Source organism: Eucyclogobius newberryi, unplaced genomic scaffold (genome assembly GCF_026437365.1).
Source record: "Eucyclogobius newberryi isolate DKJ021-1_F unplaced genomic scaffold, fEucNew1.0.hap1 SCAF_13, whole genome shotgun sequence".
NCBI classification, from domain to species: domain Eukaryota; kingdom Metazoa; phylum Chordata; class Actinopteri; order Gobiiformes; family Gobiidae; genus Eucyclogobius; species Eucyclogobius newberryi.
In genome coordinates, this window is record NW_027315757.1 from 31885813 (window position 1) to 31907068 (window position 21256).

The 21256-nt window shown below is 42.6% G+C and overlaps 3 protein-coding genes and 1 long non-coding RNA gene across 5 annotated transcripts; 1 reads left to right on the forward strand and 3 right to left on the reverse strand.

Moving 5' to 3' along the window:
• Positions 1–355: 355 nt before the first annotated feature.
• Positions 356–4062, reverse strand: LOC140358818 (growth hormone secretagogue receptor type 1-like). The gene is made up of 5 exons (XM_072443868.1): positions 3948–4062; positions 3159–3334; positions 1523–2261; positions 753–812; positions 356–593 (listed from the first exon to the last, which is right to left on the reverse strand). Exons 1-5 carry the CDS (start codon positions 4060–4062, stop codon positions 367–369), a joined length of 1317 nt encoding a protein of 438 aa, XP_072299969.1. The 3' UTR covers positions 356–366.
• Positions 4063–10098: 6036 nt separating this feature from the next.
• Positions 10099–12208, forward strand: eci1 (enoyl-CoA delta isomerase 1). Of its 2 annotated transcripts, none has more exons than XM_072443570.1 (7): positions 10099–10184; positions 10698–10796; positions 10906–11033; positions 11106–11252; positions 11339–11460; positions 11531–11709; positions 12003–12208. In XM_072443570.1, exons 1-7 carry the CDS (start codon positions 10142–10144, stop codon positions 12167–12169), a joined length of 885 nt encoding a protein of 294 aa, XP_072299671.1. In that variant the 5' UTR covers positions 10099–10141; the 3' UTR covers positions 12170–12208. The 2 variants fall into 2 exon arrangements, with proteins under 2 accessions (XP_072299671.1, XP_072299672.1); XM_072443571.1 differs by having other exon boundaries at positions 10126–10172.
• Positions 12209–12377: 169 nt separating this feature from the next.
• On the reverse strand, positions 12378–16827 carry dnase1 (deoxyribonuclease I). The gene is made up of 8 exons (XM_072443572.1): positions 16659–16827; positions 16432–16520; positions 16283–16369; positions 16031–16143; positions 15281–15393; positions 15047–15201; positions 13245–13338; positions 12378–12442 (listed from the first exon to the last, which is right to left on the reverse strand). The coding sequence occupies exons 1-8, from the start codon at positions 16794–16796 to the stop codon at positions 12392–12394; spliced, it is 840 nt and encodes a 279-aa protein (XP_072299673.1). The 5' UTR covers positions 16797–16827; the 3' UTR covers positions 12378–12391.
• Positions 16828–19140: 2313 nt separating this feature from the next.
• LOC140358619 (uncharacterized) lies at positions 19141–20707 on the reverse strand. Its single transcript, XR_011926719.1, has 4 exons — positions 20551–20707; positions 20331–20472; positions 19561–19664; positions 19141–19470 (listed from the first exon to the last, which is right to left on the reverse strand). It is a non-coding gene; the product is annotated as an uncharacterized lncRNA (long non-coding RNA).
• Between the last annotated feature and the right edge of the window lie 549 nt (positions 20708–21256).

Below are 21256 nucleotides of genomic sequence, written 5' to 3' on the forward strand. Positions count from 1 at the left end.
TAACCATTTTCAATAGAGTTATCATTGAACATTTGAATAGCTGACATTTGACATTCACCACCCCATTATTAGAGCTCATAACAATGGACATTATTAGTGTGTTTTCATCTGTAAAATAAGTCTTCATCTTTCTGGAAATATTCAACTCATATTTTACAATCATAACATTTCAGTTCTTCAGCACTGCATGTAAACATCTTTCCTCTCTGTGACAATGATTCAAGAGCTGTAAAACAACGCCATCTAGTGGTTTAAACCAACATATTTCACATTTTTACAAGAATCATATGATGTTTTAGCAATAACTAAGACCAATACATGTTTGAGGTGAACTTGCAGCTGTTCAAATGTCCCGTACAAAGGCCCTTACACGGTGGTGGACGGCTGCTGGATGGTGTAGGTGCGCGTCCGGTGAACCTGGGACGGGGACTCCGGTTGTATGAGGCTGCGCACGGCCAGCCTGTACCTCCCTGACATCAGGTTGTACAGTAAGGGGTTAATGGCTGCACTGAGGTAGAAGAGCACCGAGGACACCAGGTTGAAGTACTGCGACAGGTAGTACAAGTACATGTGAGTGTCAGGATACATCATGTGAGTGGAGTTGTGTGGTGTGTATGAGCTGCCGGGGGTCGCCGTGATCACGTGTGTCGTTGCTGTGCTGGTGTCCGTGCTCATGTTGGACGTGTCGGGCTCCCACTCCACACCCTCGTCCCCACTCGAGTCAGAGGCGCCGGTCCCGAGTGACAGGGAGAAGATGGTCCGACCCACGTGGAAGGGAAGCCAGCACAGCACGAAGGCCAGTACAATCACACCTGAAAGGGAAAATGTGACAACACAAAACAGATCCATGTGAAAGGTTATAACTATTGACATTTGTACAATCAGTGTGTAAAGATGCAACTGTTTGCATGATAAAAGTACAGTATTTTCCGGAGTATAAGTCGCACCAGCCAGAAAATGCATAGTAGAGAAGAAAAAAACATATATAAGTCGCACTGGAGTATAAGTCGCACCAGCCAGAAAATGCATAATAGAGAAGAAGAAAAACATATATAAGTTGCACTGGAGTATAAATCGCACCAGCCAGAGAAAAAAAGAAAAAAACATATATAAGTTGCACTCGAGTATGAAATGCGGTGGCAAGTGTGAAAATAACAAATAATATCACATATAAGTCGCTCCGGAGTATAAATAAGTATATAAGTATAAATATAAGTATAAGTCGCACCCTGGCCAAAACTATGACAAAAGGTGTTACTTATAGTCCGGAAAATACGGTAACATAATTTCAAATACTTATTTTTTCTTAGGGACAATAATATTAGAGCATTTTATTGTCCTTAAGAAAAATACTTATTTTTTCTTAGGGACCATAAAATGATCTAATATTAGATTCTAAGTCAAACCACCTTTACTTTCAGACCTTTTTAAGTGATTGCCAAATGAACTAAGGTAATTACGCTAAACATTAACCAATGGCAGAAATTTGATTAAAAAAAAAGAAAATTAAGTATATTCTTACCCAGCATTTTGACTGTGTTCTTGTTGCTCTGATCTTTGCGGTTGCTTTGCGGACGCAGCCAAAGTGTTCGCCCAATCAGGCTGTAGACCAGCCCCAGGATGCAGAAGGGAACCAGGAAGTAGAGGTTGGAGAGGATCATCATGGCTGACAGCAGGCCAGAGGAGGCTGCATACTGTGTGCAACGACACTCACTGTTGTCCATGTCTTTAAAAAGAGGCGTGTCACTTCCACCTCCTTCATCCTCTTTCATTTTGTTCTGCTTTTCCTTTGACGTTTCTGTATCTTCTGCTTCTCCGTCACGGGTCTTCACACTGTCATTCCACCCTGTTTGGTCTTCTCCACCCAGAGTTATCTCATGAAACTCTTTATTTTCTGCAAACTTTCCATAAACATGATCTGCTATTAATGATTCTGCCTTTGGTGTTTCTATGTCTGTCCAGAGTGCATCATCTCTCCTGCCCCCGAATCCTCCATCCTCTCCCTGAACCTCCTCCACTCCCACCATGACCAGCACCGGGGCGGCGCTGAGGGCGGCCCCCAGCCACAGACAGCCGATCAAAACTCTGGTGCGCCGCCGGGTGACCAGGGTCTTGGCTGTGATTGGCCAGCAGACGGCCAGGTACCTCTCCAGAGACAGGAAGGTGATGTGGAGGATGGTGCAGAAGGTGCAGCACTCGGACAGGAACATGGTGAGCTTACACACCAGGTCCCCCAGGGGCCACGGTCTGGGTCTCCACAACTACTGAGAAAAGATACTTGAGAAAAGAGATGGAAACCTGGGGAATGTATTTTTGACTGCAGCAAAACAAAAAAAAGCAAAAACCAAGAGATGGATGACGTTGTTAGGGACTGGAATAACTTTGGACATTAACAAATTAGAAAGATTAACATTTGAAGTGAAATTTGACGGAGATTGGGACAAATGGGACGGATACAATACCATTCTTTTCTTTCTTGCGTTATTGCTCTTTGAGTCTTGTTCTGCTTGTTTTTATTGTGTGTTGTATTTAACTAAAACAATAGAATGTAAAGGTTTACAAGATTATTATATTATAATGTTGCTCCCCCGCACGCACCCGCCGTGCACCCGCGCACGCACCCGCCGCGCCCCGCCCTCACCCGCCTGCACCTGCCGCCTAATGTTGGCCTAATGCTCGTTGCTGAGAGAGTTTTTTAGCATTTCAAAACAATTACTGCCACAATGATGTATTAAAGCTTCAAAGCAACAAAAAGACGAAAAATATTACGTCTTTTCAGATTCAACACATTTTGAGACGATCCCTAAGATGATCTGAGTCCAACAATGGCTTGTTTTGTGCTTTATAAAGGCACCAAAACAAATCACTCGTTCGTGATAAATGTGTTATAAAGCATGTGTCACCTTTTAGTAACTAAACTGAGTTATCAAAGCTGCAGCGTCTCTTTCCTTCACACTTTAATATTGTGTGATACTATTGTGCACAGGTGACTGATACAAGGACATTAGAGTCAAGACATGACACACCTAAACCTGATTTAGCAGAGGTTCCCTCAGGGCAGACAACGTCAAATTATGTTTCATACTCGTATAGAAAACTAAAAATACCTAAAAGCATAAACGAGGTTAATTGCGGCGTAATAACGGTGCTCGTCTTGCCTTGTAGAGGTCGAGCGGCAGCAGCAGCAGGATGAGCAGGTCGCTCACGGCCATGCTGCTCAGGTACAGGTACGTGGACGTCCTCATGTGGGGACGCAGCCACACCACCAAGATGGTCAGGAAATTACCCACAAGGCCGAGCAGCATCAGAGGGATGTAGATTGTAGTGACACAAACTGATAGAAAGACAAATCTGAATATTATCAAACGTGAATAAGATAAGATAAGATAAGATAATCCTTTATTGTCCACACATGGGGAAATTTCGGAGTTACAATGCAGTAGATACAGATAAAAGGACAGAAAACACTCTTAATAGAAGAACTCTCATAAACAAAACAAAAAACTCTTATTAACAAAACTCCTCCAAAAAATAAAATAAAAAATAAAATAAAAAGATAAAAATCAAATGAAATAAAAATAAAATAATAATAAAATAAAATAATAAATAAATAAATAAATAAAATAAAATAGAATAATAATAAAATAAAATAAAAATAAAAAGATAAAGATAAAATAATAATAATAATAATAATAATAAAATAATAAAATTAAATAATAATAAAATTAAATTAAATGATAATAAAATAAAATAGAATATGACTTCAAGCGTAAATACTGTGTCAAAAGGTGGCATTAATTCAAACACGACTGCTGCTATGTAGAACCGTGTAGAACTAGTCACCATTTGACCTCTGGCAGCATTTAAACACAGACTCTGGCCGTGCTGTTTTTCCTCATCGGTTCTCAAAATGTTGCTTTCTGTGAATCATTGACTCCTGAACTCACCCAGCTCGATGAGTCCAAACATAGGCTGGTCCCTGTGGCAGTCGGAGCACTCCTCCAGGGGGTCCAGTGCACAGTGTCTGTCCTCACAGCCACTGCCCTGGTCCACCGGCTCCATCAGACCTGTGGGACCCCACAGGACCCTACAGGACCCTACAGGAGGCACTGCAGGCTGACGCACGCACATCGATTTCCCATGTCACTCGATCACTGTGGGACGGGACAGGACACTTCAGTAAACACTTACATACAATATAGAAGGGGAATGATACAATCTATTCAACATAAACTGACTTATTTTGTAATACTTGTGAGAGGAATTGTGCTCGACCGTAAGGACTTTTATTTATTTATTATTATTTAGTAAAGCTGTAAAATACCCCAGAGACTAATTCAGCATGATCAAAGAACAATTTGTTGTGTCATTAGATAACTACTGACATTTAAAGACAATATTCTTATCCTTGCGATGCAATACTGTGTGAATAAATATAGTAGTACTTACATAATATTCTGTGACGGTTGTGTTGTTTCTGATCATCTCAAGTCCTGATGTGAAGCTTGTCTAGTGACACTAAGGGTCTTCCTCTCTCCCACTCTCTCCCCGCTCCCTTTCTCTCCCCCCTCTCTCTCTTGCTCTCTCTCTCTCACACACACTTTCTTTTCTCTTTCTTTCTCTCCTCTCTCTTTCTTTCTCACTCTCTCTCTCTTTCTCTCCCTCTCTCGTTCTCTCTCCCTCCCTCTCTTTCTTTCTCTCCCCTCTCTCTCTCTTTCTCTCCCTCTCTTTCTTTCCCCTCTCTCTTTCTCTCCCCTCTCTCTTTCTTTCTCTCCCTCTCTCGTTCTCTCTCCCTCCCTCTCTCTCTTTCTCTCCCCTCTCTCTCTCTTTCTCTCCCTCTCTTTCTTTCCCTCCCTCTCTTTCTCTCCCCTCTCTCTTCTTTCTGTCCCTCTCTCTCTTTCTCTCCCTCCCTCTCTTTCTTTCTCTCCCCTCTCTCTCTCTTTCTCTCCCTCTCTTTCTTTCCTCCCTCTCTTTCTCTCCCCTCTCTCTTTCTTTCTGTCCCTCTCTCTCTTTCTCTCCCTCCCTCTCTTTCTTTCTCTCCCCTCTCTCTCTCTTTCTCTCCCTCTCTTTCTTTCCCTCCCTCTCTTTCTCTCCCCTCTCTCTTTCTTTCTGTCCCTCTCTCTCTTCTCTCCCTCCCTCTCTTCTTTCTCTCCCCTCTCTCTCTCTTTCTCTCCCTTCTTTCCCTCCCTCTCTTTCTCTCCCTCTCTCTTCTTTCTGTCCCTCTCTCTCTTTCTCTCCCTCCCTCTCTTTCTTTCTCTCCCCTCTCTCTTCTCTCCCTCTCTTTCTCTCCCTCTCTCTTTCTTTCTGTCCCTCTCTCTCTTTCTCTCCCTCCCTCTCTTTCTTTCTCTCCCCTCTCTCTCTCTTTCTCTCCCTCTCTTTCTTTCCCTCCCTCTCTTTCTCTCCCCTCTCTCTTTCTTTCTGTCCCTCTCTCTCTTTCTCTCCCTCCCTCTCTTTCTTTCTCTCCCCTCTCTCTCTCTTTCTCTCCCTCTCTTTCTTTCCCTCCCTCTCTTTCTCTCCCCTCTCTCTTTCTTTCTGTCCCTCTCTCTCTTTCTCTCCCTCCCTCTCTTTCTTTCTCTCCCCTCTCTCTCTCTTTCTCTCCCTCTCTTTCTTTCCCTCCCTCTCTTTCTCTCCCCTCTCTCTTTCTTTCTGTCCCTCTCTCTCTTTCTCTCCCTCCCTCTCTTTCTTTCTCTCCCCTCTCTCTCTCTTTCTCTCCCTCTCTTTCTTTCCCTCCCTCTCTTTCTCTCCCCTCTCTCTTTCTTTCTGTCCCTCTCTCTCTTTCTCTCCCTCCCTCTCTTTCTTTCTCTCCCCTCTCTCTCTCTTTCTCTCCCTCTCTTTCTTTCCCTCCCTCTCTTTCTCTCCCCTCTCTCTTTCTTTCTGTCCCTCTCTCTCTTTCTCTCCCTCCCTCTCTTTCTTTCTCTCCCCTCTCTCTCTCTTTCTCTCCCTCTCTTTCTTTCCCTCCCTCTCTTTCTCTCCCCTCTCTCTTTCTTTCTGTCCCTCTCTCTCTTTCTCTCCCTCCCTCTCTTTCTTTCTCTCCCCTCTCTCTCTCTTTCTCTCCCTCTCTTTCTTTCCCTCCCTCTCTTTCTCTCCCCTCTCTCTTTCTTTCTGTCCCTCTCTCTCTTTCTCTCCCTCCCTCTCTTTCTTTCTCTCCCCTCTCTCTCTTTCTCTCTCCCTCTCTTTCTTTCCCTCCCTCTCTTTCTCTCCCCTCTCTCTTTCTTTCTGTCCTCTCTCTCTTTCTCTCCCTCCCTCTCTTTCTTTCTCTCCCCTCTCTCTCTCTTTCTCTCCCTCTCTTTCTTTCCCTCCCTCTCTTTCTCTCCCCTCTCTCTTTCTTTCTGTCCCTCTCTCTCTTTCTCTCCCTCCCTCTCTTTCTTTCTCTCCCCTCTCTCTCTCTTTCTCTTCCTCTCTTCTCTCCCCCTCTCTTTCTTTCTGTCCCTCTCTCTCTTTCTCTCCCTCCCTCTCTTCTTTCTCTCCCCTCTCTCTCTCTTTCTCTCCCTCTCTTCTTCCTCCCTCTCTTTCTCTCCCCTCTCTCTTTCTTTCTGTCCCTCTCTCTCTTCTCTCCCTCCCTCTTTCTTTCTCTCCCCTCTCTCTTTCTCTCCCTCTCTTTCTCTCCCCTCTCTCTTTCTTTCTGTCCCTCTCTCTCTTTCTCTCCCTCCCTCTCTTTCTTTCTCTCCCTCTCTCTCTCTTTCTCTCCCTCTCTTTCTTCCCTCCCTCTCTTTCTCTCCCTCTCTCTTCTTCTGTCCCTCTCTCTCTTTCTCTCCCTCCCTCTCTTTCTTTCTCTCCCCTCTCTCTCTCTTTCTCTCCCTCTCTTCTTCCCTCCCTCTCTTCTCTCCCCTCTCTCTTCTTCTGTCCCTCTCTCTCTTTCTCTCCCTCCCTCTCTTTCTTTCTCTCCCTCTCTCTCTCTTTCTCTCCCTCTCTTTCTTTCCCTCCCTCTCTTTCTCTCCCTCTCTCTTTCTTTCTGTCCCTCTCTCTCTTTCTCTCCCTCCCTCTCTTTCTTTCTCTCCCCTCTCTCTCTCTTTCTCTCCCCTCTCTCTCTCTTTCTCTCCCTCTCTTTCTTTCCCTCCCTCTCTTTCTCTCCCCTCTCTCTTTCTTTCTGTCCCTCTCTCTCTTTCTCTCCCTCCCTCTCTCCCCCGTCTCTTCTTTCTCTCCCCTCTCTCTCTCATTCTCTCCCTTCTCTCTCTGTCCTCCCTCTCTATTCACACCCCTCTCTCGTTCTTTCTGACCCTCTCTCACATAATCACACCCTCCCTCTCACTAACACACCCCCACACACACACATATCACTCCCACATTCTTACCCTCCCTCTCTTCTCTCACAATCTTACAGACCCACACACTCTATCTCACCCCACCTCACTTCTTCTATCACCCTCCACTCTTCTTTCTCTCCCTCTCAAACTATTCCACCCTCGCATACTCTCCCCTCTCACTTTCATTACTGTCCCTCTCACTTCTTATCACTGTCCCTACCTCTCTTTCTTCTCTCCTCCCATCTCTTTCTTTCTCTCCCCTCTCTCTCTCTTATCTCTCCCTCTCTTCTTTCTATCCCCTCCCTCTCTTTCCTCTCCCCTCTCCTTTCTTTCTGTCCCTCTCTCTCTTCTCTCCCTCCCTCTCTTCGTTCTCTCCCCTCAGCTCTCTTCGTCCTCCCTCTCTTTCTTCCCTCCCTCTCTTTTCTCTCCCCTCTCACTCTTTCTTTCTGTCCCTCTCTCTCTTTCTCTCCCTCCCTCTCTTTCTTTCTCTCCCCTCTCTCTGCTCTTTCTCTCCCTCTCTTTCTTTCCCTCCCTCTCTTTCTCTCCCCTCTCTCTTTCTTTCTGTCCCTCTCTCTCTTTCTCCCTCCCTCTCTTTCTTTCCTCTCCCCTCTCTCTCTCTTTCTCTCCCTCTCTTTCTTTCCCTCCCTCTCTTTTCTTCTCCCTCTCTCTTTCTTTCTGTCCCTCTCTCTCTTTCCTCCCTCCCTCTCTTCTTTCTCTCCCCTCTCTCTCTCTTTCTCTCCCTCTCTTTCTTTCCCTCCTCTCTTTCTCTCCCCTCTCTCTTTCTTTCTGTCCCTCTCTCTCTTTCTCTCCCTCCCTCTCTTTCTTTCTCTCCCCTCTCTCTCTCTTTCTCTCCCTCTCTTTCTTTCCCTCCCTCTCTTTCTCTCCCCTCTCTCTTTCTTTCTGTCCTCTCTCTCTTTCTCTCCTCCCCTCTTTCTTTCTCTCCCCTCTCTCTCTCTTTCTCTCCCTCTCTTTCTTTCCCTCCCTCTCTTCTCTCCCCTCTCTCTTTCTTTCTGTCCCTCTCTCTCTTCTCTCCTCCCTCTCTTTCTTTCTCTCCCCTCTCTCTCTCTTTCTCTCCCTCTCTTTCTCTCCCTCTCTCTTTCTTTCTGTCCCTCTCTCTCTTTCTCTCCCTCCCTCTCTTTCTTTCTCTCCCCTCTCTCTCTCTTTCCTCTCCCTCTCTTTCTTTCCCTCCCTCTCTTTCTCTCCCCTCTCTCTTTCTTTCTGTCCCTCTCGCTCTTTCTCTCCCTCCCTCTCTTTCTTTCTCTCCCCTCTCTCTCTCTTCTCTCCCTCTCTTTCTTTCCCTCCCTCTCTTTCTCTCCCCTCTCTCTTTCTTTCTGTCCCTCTCTCTCTTTCTCTCCCTCCCTCTCTTTCTTTCTCTCCCCTCTCTCTCTCTTTCTCTCCCTCTCTTTCTTTCCCTCCCTCTCTTTCTCTCCCTCTCTCTTTCTTTCTGTCCCTCTCTCTCTTTCTCTCCCTCCCTCTCTTTCTTTCTCTCCCCTCTCTCTCTCTTTCTCTCCCTCTCTTTCTTTCCCTCCCTCTCTTTCTCTCCCCTCTCTCTTTCTTTCTGTCCCTCTCTCTCTTTCTCTCCCTCCCTCTCTTTCTTTCTCTCCCCTCTCTCTCTCTTTCTCTCCCTCTCTTTCTTTCCCTCCCTCTCTTTCTCTCCCCTCTCTCTTTCTTTCTGTCCCTCTCTCTCTTTCTCTCCCTCCCTCTCTTTCTTTCTCTCCTCCCTCTCTTTCTTTCTCTCCCCTCTCTCTCTCTTTCTCTCCCTCTCTTTCTTTCCCTCCCTCTCTTTCTCTCCCCTCTCTCTTTCTTTCTGTCCCTCCCTCTCTTTCTTTCTCTCCCCTCTCTCTCTCTTTCTCTCCCCTCTCTCTCTCTTTCTCTCCCTCTCTTTCTTTCCCTCCCTCTCTTTCTCTCCCCCTCTCTCTTTCTTTCTGTCCCTCTCTCTCTTTATCTCCCTCCCTCTCTTTCTTTCTCTCCCCTCTCTCTCTCTTTCTCTCCCTCTCTTTCTTTCCCTCCCTCTCTTTCTCTCCCCTCTCTCTTCTTTCTGTCCCTCTCTCTCTTTCTCTCCCTCCCTCTCTTTCTTTCTCTCCCTCCCTCTCTTTCTTTCTCTCCCCTCTCTCTCTCTTTCTCTCCCTCTCTTTCTTTCCCTCCCTCTCTTTCTCTCCCCTCTCTCTTTCTTTCTGTCCCTCCCTCTCTTTCTCTCCCTCCCTCTCTTTCTTTCTCTCCCCTCTCTCTCTCTTTCTCTCCCTCTCTTTCTTTCCCTCCCTCTCTTTCTCTCCCCTCTCTCTTTCTTTCTGTCCCTCCCTCTCTTTCTCTCCCTCCCTCTCTTTCTTTCTCTCCCCTCTCTCTCTCTTTCTCTCCCTCTCTTTCTTTCCCTCCCTCTCTTTCTCTCCCCTCTCTCTTTCTTTCTGTCCCTCTCTCTCTTTCTCTCCCTCCCTCTCTTTCTTTCTCTCCCCTCTCTCTTTCTCTCCCTCTCTTTCTCTCCCCTCTCTCTTTCTTTCTGTCCCTCCCTCTCTTTCTCTCCCTCCCTCTCTTTCTTTCTCTCCCCTCTCTCTCTCTTTCTCTCCCTCTCTTTCTTTCCCTCCCTCTCTTTCTCTCCCCTCTCTCTTTCTTTCTGTCCCTCTCTCTCTTTCTCTCCCTCCCTCTCTTTCTTTCTCTCCCCCTCTCTCGTTCTCTCACCACACTTTTATTGCTAAAGCAGGTTATATTGTTACAAGTGGCCGCAGATAGTGACATCATCATTCTATCATCTTTAGGATAAGTTATGATAAATACATGATTTGTTGTTGTTGTTTTTGAGCTCCTGCTTTACCGCGTTTGTGCCCCGCCCCAAACCCCGCCCCTAACACGGCACGTGATCATCAAACAGGAACTCACAGCTTGAGTTGATTTCGTCGGTCAAAATGGCATTGAGAGCTGCACTGAGGCATAAATGTGGTTTATTAGGTATGTGAGCATGCTAGCGTTGAAATAAAACTTTGCTGCAATGTTTTTTTTATTTGTTTGGAAATGCTGCTTACAGTTCGGGGGCTTGTGAATGATCCGTTGTGAGAAATGTAGGTGAAAGTTCAGAAGAAACCAGGGATCGTGTTAAACTCCCATTTCGATTCTTGTGCATTATATTTATATATTTAAAGTCTAATAGTGTCCGTCTTGTGGAGTGATGCTTCGTTATAAACAGAAGAAGCTTAACTAAAGTTGATCATTTAGAGTCATGGCCATTTAATGTCAGATATTTGACTGATGAAACAAATAGATGTGTAATATGTGATTACACATACATTAATTCTATGAAACAAATTGTGTTTTTGCTTCATTCTACTCTTTGTTGACATTGTAGCTTGATTAATATGTGCACAGTAAATAACTATCCTGGCCAAGCTTTTCCTGTGAGAATCTGGCCCACAACTTTGAAACCACTTAAAAATCCTGAAAGTGTCCAACATGCTCATTTCACAGGCCTTTTCACTCACGGCCGAGTGCCAACAGTTCTCGCCTCTCAGATAAGACATAATACAACTTCACCCAAGATTAAGGTCGACTTCAACCAAAGCACAGGTTTGCTTCCTGCTTTATTCATTGTTTGATAAAAATTCAAAGCATTTCTGCAATATTTGTAAGTGTAAAGGGCGCAAATGTATCTTAAATATACTCTGTGTCTTTGTAGGTGTGGCTGTGTTGTCCATGCAGAGTCCTCCAGTCAACAGCCTCAGTCTAGACTTCCTCACAGAGCTCTGCATCAGTCTGGAGAAGCTCGAGATGGACCGGGGTTGTAGAGGCCTAATCCTCACCTCGGTACAAGAGCACAACCTTTCCTGCATTGTCTGAACACGTTTTTGTTTTAGTAACTGCTGTGTTTGAATGCAGAGCCTGCCCAAAGTCTTCTCAGCCGGCCTGGACATCCTGGAAATGTACGGTACAAGCCCAGAGCGCTGTGGGGAGTTCTGGAGGGCTGTGCAGGAGATGTGGCTCAAGCTGTATGGATCGAACATGGTCACTATAGCCGCCATCAATGTACGTGCACGACTTCTTTTTAGGGAGGACATTTTAAAGCGACTAAAGCATTATCTGAACATGTTTATCACGTCTTCCCCCTTCAGGGCTCCAGTCCCGCAGGAGGCTGCCTGATGTCTATGACGTGTGACTACAGAATAATGTCCGACAACCCTCGTTACAGTATTGGCCTTAACGAGACGCTGCTTGGCATTGTGGCTCCTTTCTGGTACAGACGGGTTTATTGTAGAAAAATATAACCTTTTAAGTTTGTGACACTGATTTAATGTTGAACACAGGTTTAAAGACACAATGCTAAACACGATAGGCCACCGTAACACAGAGCTGGCCCTGGAGCTCGGCCTCCTCTACAACCCCTCTGAGGCTCTCAAGATTGGACTAGTGGACCAGCTCGTGCCTCAGGATCAGCTCCTTGCCACAGCCACAGAAACGATGACAAAGTGGTTGGCTATTCCAGGTATGTGGCACAACACAAATGACAATACATGTTTTTCCTTGAGGAGATATGCACTTAGGGGATAAAAACTTCAGCCTTGACCTATGTCTGTAATCCCTCATTCGTTCAGGAGTGTTCCATTGTAGAAAAAGATTCAGTTGTAGACCCTAAAATATGTTGTTACTTTGGTATTCACACTGCTTATCTGCCTTTAAATGTTGTTGATGAATAAAAAGATAAGTTATGGCCATATACTTAGTTATTATAGTAACACAGGTTTCAAAAACTGAACAATCTTTCTTTCCCTCACCAAGACCATGCCAGACAAATTACCAAGTCCATGATGAGGAAGTCGACCATTGACAAGTTGACCTCAAACAGAGAGGCGGACATACAGCATTTTGTGAACTTCATCACGAAAGACTCCATCCAGAAGTCCCTCCGCATGTACCTGGAGATGCTCAAGAAGCGAAAAGCCTGAACGAGCATCACGCCTTCAATAAAGCTGTGTATCAACTAACTGTACAAATGTTTTTCTCCAATTGCTACAGATTTGATGATACTGATATTTTATTTAAAAAGAACCAAGTTGAAAAATAAACACAAATAAGCAATGGGTTACCAGCGTTTTATTAGTACTTGATGTGGATGATGCATTTATGATCTTATTTGCTAGAACACTGGTGAGATTGAAGGAGTCCATTCAGTCCATCAAAGACACCTCCACAGGAAAGTGATCGCTCACAGCCAAAGCCTGTGGGGAAAAGCTGATCAGACGACCGGAGTATATATATTCATTCATATTGTGAGCCTTTCCTTAAACTGTAGGCCTATGTAGTTTTGAATCTAATACAGGAAGTACAGGAGGAATATCTCACTTGATTTACTGCGTGTGGGGATGAAACAAAACAATTGAAAAGTAATATCTCTGAAAGGAGAAGCTAACTGTCCTTTCAGAGATATATTTAAACCCTTATTGAGCTGTGCCAGAACAGAAGAAGCGACTTGAAAGAGGAGTTCATTATTTTGCCATGAAAACTACCTGGACGACAGGATTATAATGACAATCCAAGTGAAATATAGTTTTTATACATCCCTTGATCTAAAAGGCTAATAAACCATTTCTACGCTCCTTGCAGTATCTCTTGTTCATTAGACCTGACCTTTAGCATTTAGCTATTCCACCTCCTTCATCCTCTTTCATTTTGTTCTGCTTTTCCTTTGACGTTTCTGTATCTTCTGCTTCTCCGTCACGGGTCTTCACACTGTCATTCCACCCTGTTTGGTCTTCTCCACCCAGAGTTATCTCATGAAACTCTTTATTTTCTGCAAACTGTCCATAAACATAATCTGCTATTAATGATTCTGCCTTTGGTGTTTCTATGTCTGTCCAGAGTGCATCATCTCTCCTGCCCCCGAATCCTCCATCCTCTCCCTGAACCTCCTCCACTCCCACCATGACCAGCACCGGGGCGGCGCTGCCCCTATAGTTGAGACTTTCTAATATATCAGTGTACACATAATGCAGCGTTATAATGTACTATTGAGGCTTTTACCATTTCAGGCGTCAGGTTTAGTGCGGTTTGAAAATCAAAGACTTTGGCGGTGCCAGGTACCACCCCTTCTATGACATCATCGGTCACCACAATCCTGAAAACAGAGAAAGGGAAAACTTGTAATGTGTGCCGCTCTGTGTTGCTCATTCACAAAACATGCTAATACAATTTATTTAAGTTAGTGGTTGTGACGTGACAAAATGTGGAAAAGTTACAGGAGTATGAACAATATTGCAAGCCACTGTAAACGAAGATGTTAAAATCTTAAGCCTGCTTGATGTTTTAAATAAAGTAACACAAAGTATGAACGTTTTTGACCAGCTCTTAAAAGAAAATCCAATGAAAAGCTTTGATGTGTTGAAAGAATTCTTTGGCTTGGAGAAAAATTGACTTATTTAGTTATTATGACCAAGAAATTGAACAAAGTAATAATCATTGTATTCCTCTGAAATAATGTTTTATTTAGGCATATGAATCAGAACTTTCAAAAGGAATAATATCTAAATTAGATAAATGCATCAATAATCTGGACAGCCATTCTAATAATATTAGAATTAAATGGGAAAGAGAAGGTAGAGTGTAGTAAATGTATTTTATAACACCATGTAAAAGTGCTCCTATGCAGAGGAAAATGAGGCCCACCATTATCATGTGTTTTGATACTGTCCTATTGTTCTTAAATATATGACTGAGATTTAAAAAGCATGGCATTGTTTTTGACATTGCATCCCATTTGGTTTTTGGGCTCTGTGAATGGAGTTAAAGGCCATCACAGAAAAATGGACGACACAAGCTGCACTGACAATCAATGACTGGATTGACATTTGAAAAAAGAAAAGGATCACATTCGGACTTCATTTGGAAATTAACAAAATTTGAGAGACTTTGGACCAAACATGCATTCATTTTCTATTGATGCCTTTTACTGCAAGGCAAGGCAAGTTTATTTGTAGAGCACATTTCATACACAAGGAAATTCAAAGTGCTTCACAGCAGGAAAAATGCATTCAAATCACAAAGAAATTACAGAAACAGAAATACAATAAAATTAACTAAATTAAAAATTATCAATCCAACTGATTTTCTAAACTAATAAAATCACAAACAAAAGAGAAGAGTGCAAAGAAAAAAATGTTTCAGTCATATGCACAGCTAAACAAAACTGTTTTTAGCTTAGATTTGAACATTGTCAGAGTAGAAGCCTGTCTCACATCTTCAGGAAGACTGTTCCAGATTTTAGCTGCATAAAACTGAAACGTAGATTCCCCATGTTTTGTCCTGACTCTGGGCACCAGCAGGAGGCCGGTCCCTGAGGTCCTCAGAGTCCGAGATGGTTCATATGGCACTAACATGTCTGAGATGTACTTTGGTGCTAGGCCATGGAGAGACTTGTACACAAGCAGAGCTGCTTTAAAGTCTATTCTCTGAGCCACAGGAGCCAGTGCAGAGACCTGAGAACAGGACTAATGTGATCATACTTCCTGGTTCTAGTCAGGACCCGAGCAGCAGCGTTCTGGATGTACTGCAGCTGTTTTACAGCTCGTTTGGAGAGGCCAGTGAGCAGGCCATTACAGTAGTCTAATCTATTGGAGACAAACGCATGGATAAGTCTCTCTAAATCTGGTTTTGACACTATATTTTTGATTTTGGTACTGCCAGTTTTGTTTCTTCTGGCTCTCTCTGGTCGTGTTCTGTTATTTTTACTTTGGCGAGCTCTGCAGGCGCCACTTGCCAACCAATAAAGTGTTAAAGTGGAAATAATAAAAGGACAGTGGAGTATTCATGAGCCCATTTGAATGTACCTGTCATAGGCACAGTTTGTGTGTGTGACTGTTGTGTCGTCGTCATTCGAGATCAGCCAGTGGAAGCTCTTGTCTGTGAAGAGCCGGATCTGGTTCCACTCGGAGCTCGTCACATAGTTACAATCACTGTTGAAGTCACCCAGCAGGATAATTTTCTGACAAAAACAGTAAAAGGAAAAAAGTTATCAGATAAAGCATGTTATAACTTTGTAAATGGCATTTGTGTCGGAGTACATTTGTGTTCCAGTGTTTGCGGACGTCAGTCACCACATCGTAAAGAGCATCCACTTCCTGGAGGGCAAAATCTGGAGACGTGTGCTGTGGGATTAGAACGAACTTCTGCAGATCTTAAACACACAAAAGTATAGATATCCACAATCATATTTTACATTGTACTGTATTGTATAGACAGACACTAAGATAAAACAAGTTAGTTGCTGGGCTGGCATCTGGAGAGATACAGCGCTTGAGGAAGATGATGCTGATGATGACGCTTTGTCTTCATTGGTTTTGACTGGACACCTATGTTTTGAGCGGTGCCACCTTCAGAATGTTTAATTCAGAAGCAAAGGTACACTAAATTTCAAAAGATAAATTTGTCCTTAGACACAGTTGAGTGTTTTTGTCAAAAGAACTGATGGACCGCTGAGCAGCACTTGGAGGCTCGAAGTTTAAGATAAGATAATTAAGATAGCCTTTATTGTTCACACATGGGGACATTTTGGTGTTACAATGCAAGGCCTTCTTGTTCCCATTACTGCCTGTAGTGACATTTTGTTTGTGTCAGTCAGTCATGGAAAGTTGTCACATTGCAGGTGTTAAGTTCCATTATCCATGAGCCTAAACATATTTTCAGTTGAGTTATTATACATGTTTAGGCTGATATTTCAAATCAAATACTCAAACAAATACATTTTGAGTAATTATAACATCAGGATTGGAGGGGAATGTGACAATGAATGAATTGATAAAAGTGTGAGTTACCGGTGCTGGTGGAGAACATGACGTTAAAGGGTTCTCTGTTGAAAGTGTCGTTTCCACAGGGTTCACAGCCATCGTCAAACAGGTAGCTGCTCACCACAGACACACTCTCCTCCCTGCAACATGCATAATGACTGACTGATCTTGTCATCTACAGTACATTTCCATTTAATTATTGTGCATGAAAGGGGTCTGCAATTTACTTAAAAGCATAAAGCTGGGACAAAACATAAGGTCAGTCAAAGGATCAGAGACCTGTAGAGGAAGAGATATCTCTCTGTGTAGGTGCTGCGTCCCAGAGGCTCACTCACAATGTTCTTGTACTTGAATTCAGAGGCGCCGCTGAAAACAATACAATTCAATGCAAATGCTTCTATTTGTATCTGTTTACAGTGTGGACTAACTTGTTGACATGAGCCATGAGCTTCTGTGTGGCTGACAGATTGGTGTCTCTCACTTCCTGGATCAGGATGATGTCATAGCGGTGGACAATCTACAATAGACCAAAAGTATTTTTCACTGTTATGCAAAAACTAATGCAAATCACATTAAACCTGTCAACATCTACACTGCCTTGTCTGTATGGTCAAAAACAGAAACAAATATATGACATGATGCATGTGCTTCTGACCTTACTGATGATGTCCATGAGGGTGGTGTTGGACGCCTTTTTGTCTCCAAATGTCTTTATGTTGAAGGCTCCCAGCAGCAGACCATTACACACATGCAGCAATGCCACACACAAACACAGAGTACGCAGCCCATGCATCCTGGAAACATGAACAAATGTCACTTCACAGAGTACAGTGGAAACAGTTGTGAGAGTGTGGGGCAGTTCCACCTGGACCATTCACAGGCGTGGTGACCGGTTATCTGACTAGGCACTGGAGTTGAAGTCTGTTGCTTTGGTGGGTTGGGTAAAACATTGTTGCTGGTAATAGGCTCATTGGGCAAAGGTTAACTTAAGTGTTCATACTTTTGCATTTTAAGACATATAGGTAACTTTAATACAGTATTGACCTGATGTAAATAAATGTTAAGATATAACTTTATTGCTTACCAACATTGCATACAGTGCCTTTTCCTTGTGTCTCTTGACAATAAGTTTGCAATAATGCTAAAAGTCAAAATATATTTATTACGCCTCTATCATTTTGACAGCACACATCCATCAGAAAATGCAACCTTTGACACACACAATAATTGTAATGTTCCTTTCAATCAATTCAAACAAATGCTTGACATTGTTGTTACAGTCAAGTCACCCAATGTTGAACTGTAGAATACAGTAATTAAATGAATAGTATATGATCAAGTACAGGACTTAGTACTAGTATTACTACTACTACTACTACTTCAAGTACAGGCATTTGTAATTACACACAATAATAACTTCTTGAAAATTGAATAGAAGACTAAATAAAAGTACTACAACTACTTCTATCTACACCTACCCACGATTCAGGACAGAACCTTTTCTCTATTATCTTACAAACACCTTCACGGTGCCCAGTATAATCACAATCATTTTACTTGCCTGTCGTCCTGGTGCAGAGACTTTCAGTATGTGACTATTCCACTTCAGAACCAAAAAACGTCAGTCCCTGGTGTGGTTTTATTTACCTGTGGCGTCATGTGATCCAGCATTCTACATGGGGAGGGGACATGGGAAGGGGTGAAACCAACATTTGTCTATTAACTTTGCAACGCACGGCTCTAAACACTGACTTGAAGATCCAAGTCTTCTTAGTCCATATCTGAAAAAGAATTATAAACTGTCACAAATGACATAATTCATACAAAATAGCCCTACAAAGTATAGCAATAACATCAAAATGATAAAGATCTGTAATGGAAACAGTGCAAGTCAAAAAATAGCCAACTTGATAAGTGGTTGAGGGAAGAAATAAGGATACAACAGATGACATTAGAACGAGAAGTTTGGTGCATTTAAGGTAAACCTGGTGTGACCCACATTTTATTTTGCAAAGTTAATACACTGTACAATATGTAGAAAACAGACATGCTGTGTACCAAAGAAAACAGACCACAATGCAATTTCTAATAATGGTAAAGAATGGTTTAGCTCATTCATTGCCACCGCAGCAAAAGAAATATCATTGTGTATTTGCAGTTTACTCCCTGTCCAATCAGGTTTTCAAAAGCCAAATCGTATTTATAGGTATCAAAATATCATTCCATCTCTCCTTGATAAATTCCACTCATTCAAAACAGAGATTTACATTTTTGCAATTTCATTTTTCAGTTCTTATTATAAGCACTTATCTGTAAAATATAGGTTATTTAATGTATTATGGCTATTATTATCCAAAACATCCAATCCCCAGGTCTGGTCTAGATGAATAACAGCATTGGAACATGCTCAACTATTGCCACGAGGTTGCGGCACGTGTCAAGAGATTTATTTCCAGCTCCAATAATTTAATGAACGTCCCTCCCCATACTGCGCTCCCATTTCTGCTTACAGTCCTGTTTAATAAAGACTGTGGGCAAAGAAAATGTAAAAACAAAACAAAACACACAGCCTAAAGCAGGGGTGGGCCGGCCCGCAGGCCCTTTCAATCCGAACCGCCAAGCTTGTCCAAGTAATATTTAAAAAAAAATAAAAATAATATTTTTTTTTCTTTTTTTCCTTTTTCCCCCTCAGGCATCTGTCTGCACGTGTATCCTTAATACATATGACGTGAAATCAATTAAATAATAGATTCAATAGCCTATTTTAGACAGAAGTTATATTTTATTTGATATTACACCAATGATGGCGGGCCGGCCCTCCGCTACTTGCCTGGATTCGAATATGGCCCTCGAAGGAAAATAATTGCCCACCCCTGACTTAAAGTATAAATCAAGGATTGAATATTGTCTTGGAATTAGGAGCACTAGTTATAATTTCATTTGTTTCATTACATTGTTGTATCTTAGACTGATTTGATTTGTCACATTGTGGTCTACCATTTTGCTCTTTGTTAAGTCCATTTTCTTTACGACATTGTGCTTCCATTGACTGTCGTACATTTTTCAGCAAAGCAGATGTTGTTTTTAAAGATTTAAGATCTTCAAATAAATAGGAGACTTCCGTTAGTCTTTTCAGCTCTCTCCTGAGAGTTTGTTGTGCTAGTTTAATTTTCTTTTTGTCTGGTATGTCCATGTTTCCCTCTACTCCGCAGGTATTGTTTTCCATGCGCAGAGCTCCTTCAGCACTGGATTCCACCTCCACCATGCTCTGCACCCCACCGCAGTAGCCGCTGACCATCACACTGGGGTAAATGTCATGATTCCGGTGAGCTTCAAACAGTGGAAGTTTAACATGTAAAAATGTTGATGTTGGTGGAATTTCTTCAGACAGCGCCAGCTTGAGTCTTCTCATAGCATCTTCTTTTTGAGTCCTGGAAGAATTCCCTTTGACACTGAATGTGTCATACCTTAACAATAAAACAATAATAATTGTTTAGGATTTATTATGTGGAGTTTGTACATATGTTATTCAATATTTTCAGATATCAAAAGCTCACCTTGTGATGTGTCGTATAAATAGTTTGGCTGGACAATTCAGTTTCTTTGAGCTTTTAGTACGAACTCGTCTTTTTATATTTTCCTGTTCCACATCCTCACGTTCCTACAAAATATAGAATAATAGGGATTAGTAAAGTCACTTTTATAGATCCTAATTATGTCAAAACTGATTGAGTGTCAATGTAAACTGGTGTATGAGAAAGCAAATGTGTAACAATGGATGTAAATGAGCTCATACGCCACCCTAATGGATGTTATCAGCAAGGCAAGTTTACTTGTAGAGCACAATTTGTACACAAGGCAATTCAAAGTGCTTCACACAACAGGAACAAAATGCATTAAAATCCCAAAGACATGACAGAAATCACAAAACCTTATTTTCTTTTCATTCAATTTAAAAATTGAATGAAAAGACATGAATAATACATTTTGTTTGTGCTTAGTGATCCATCAGATGGAAAACCAAATCTATTGGACCACACTGGCAGACACTTTTTCCTATATTTATTTGCCCCCTCCCTAGATTTAGCTTTCGCTAAACTAATTGTCCCAGACAAAACTTGACCAAAGCTTTTAGTGTTAAAACTCGCTCTCGATCAGTGAGTACGGCCCCGGCTCAGTAAGGCATGTACATCATGAATGTTCATTAACATGTATGTCCCGACTCCCGACCAAATATGAACAAAAAGACATGCATTTACACAGTATTAACCAGCGGGACTCCTGAATGAAGATGAGTATTAAAATGTGTATGTATTTGTGTACCCACCTTGGCCTTTTTAACATAAGCCTTGCCGTGCTGACACATGAGTATGATTCTCCTGCGCACACACAGTGGCACATCCTCAGAGTAGTCATCCACTTGCCAAAACTGTCGTCCATTGTTAGAAGTTTCTCTTGTGTGGTCAGACCTAATGGATCATACCAAAGAAAGGTGGTCTTAAGTGAACACACAAAGATGGTCATTTACATTGGACCCAGGAACTTACCACTTGATGTATGAGGTGTAAGTGGCCCTGCTATGGCTCTCCAACAACAAGGTCAGCTCATTTTCATTGTTGATAATGCCCGAAATGTAGCCATCACTTCTTTTAATAACATGGAAGAAGGGTGGGATCCAAATCAAATCTTAACAACAAAGATGGATAATGATATGGTCAAACAATGATGGACAAACAACAATTGTTCCCAACAATTCGTGTAGGCCTTTCACAATTTTTGCACTAACAGATAAAGCAAATTGTAAACCAAAACCCAGGCTTCTGCTACAGAACTAGCTCCACAACGGGGTCGAATAAAGTAAGAACTGACAGTGTGGTGCAGCAAGTGTGTTCAGTTTTGTTGAAGTAAAGCGGCATTTGAACTAAATCGACTCAATTATATGCACCTATTGAGTAATTCCTATATAAATTCAGACATTATTTGAAGAACTTACCCTCCATTGCAACTGCAACTCTCTTTTTCTTTCTTCTGGCAGCAGAGCAGCAGCAGCAGTAAACATTGCTGCCACCTACTGTCCCGGAGAAGCTCTGGCGCTTGAGTTTGTGGAAACGTAATATAATCCATGAATACACACCAGAACGTAGGCTGGACTTTTTGGTTTTATTGCAGCATGTGTCAATAAATTCCAATTCCTGCCCTGGCTTGAAACACCCGGTAGAAGTTTTGGAAGCACCATTTTAATATCGTTTCCTG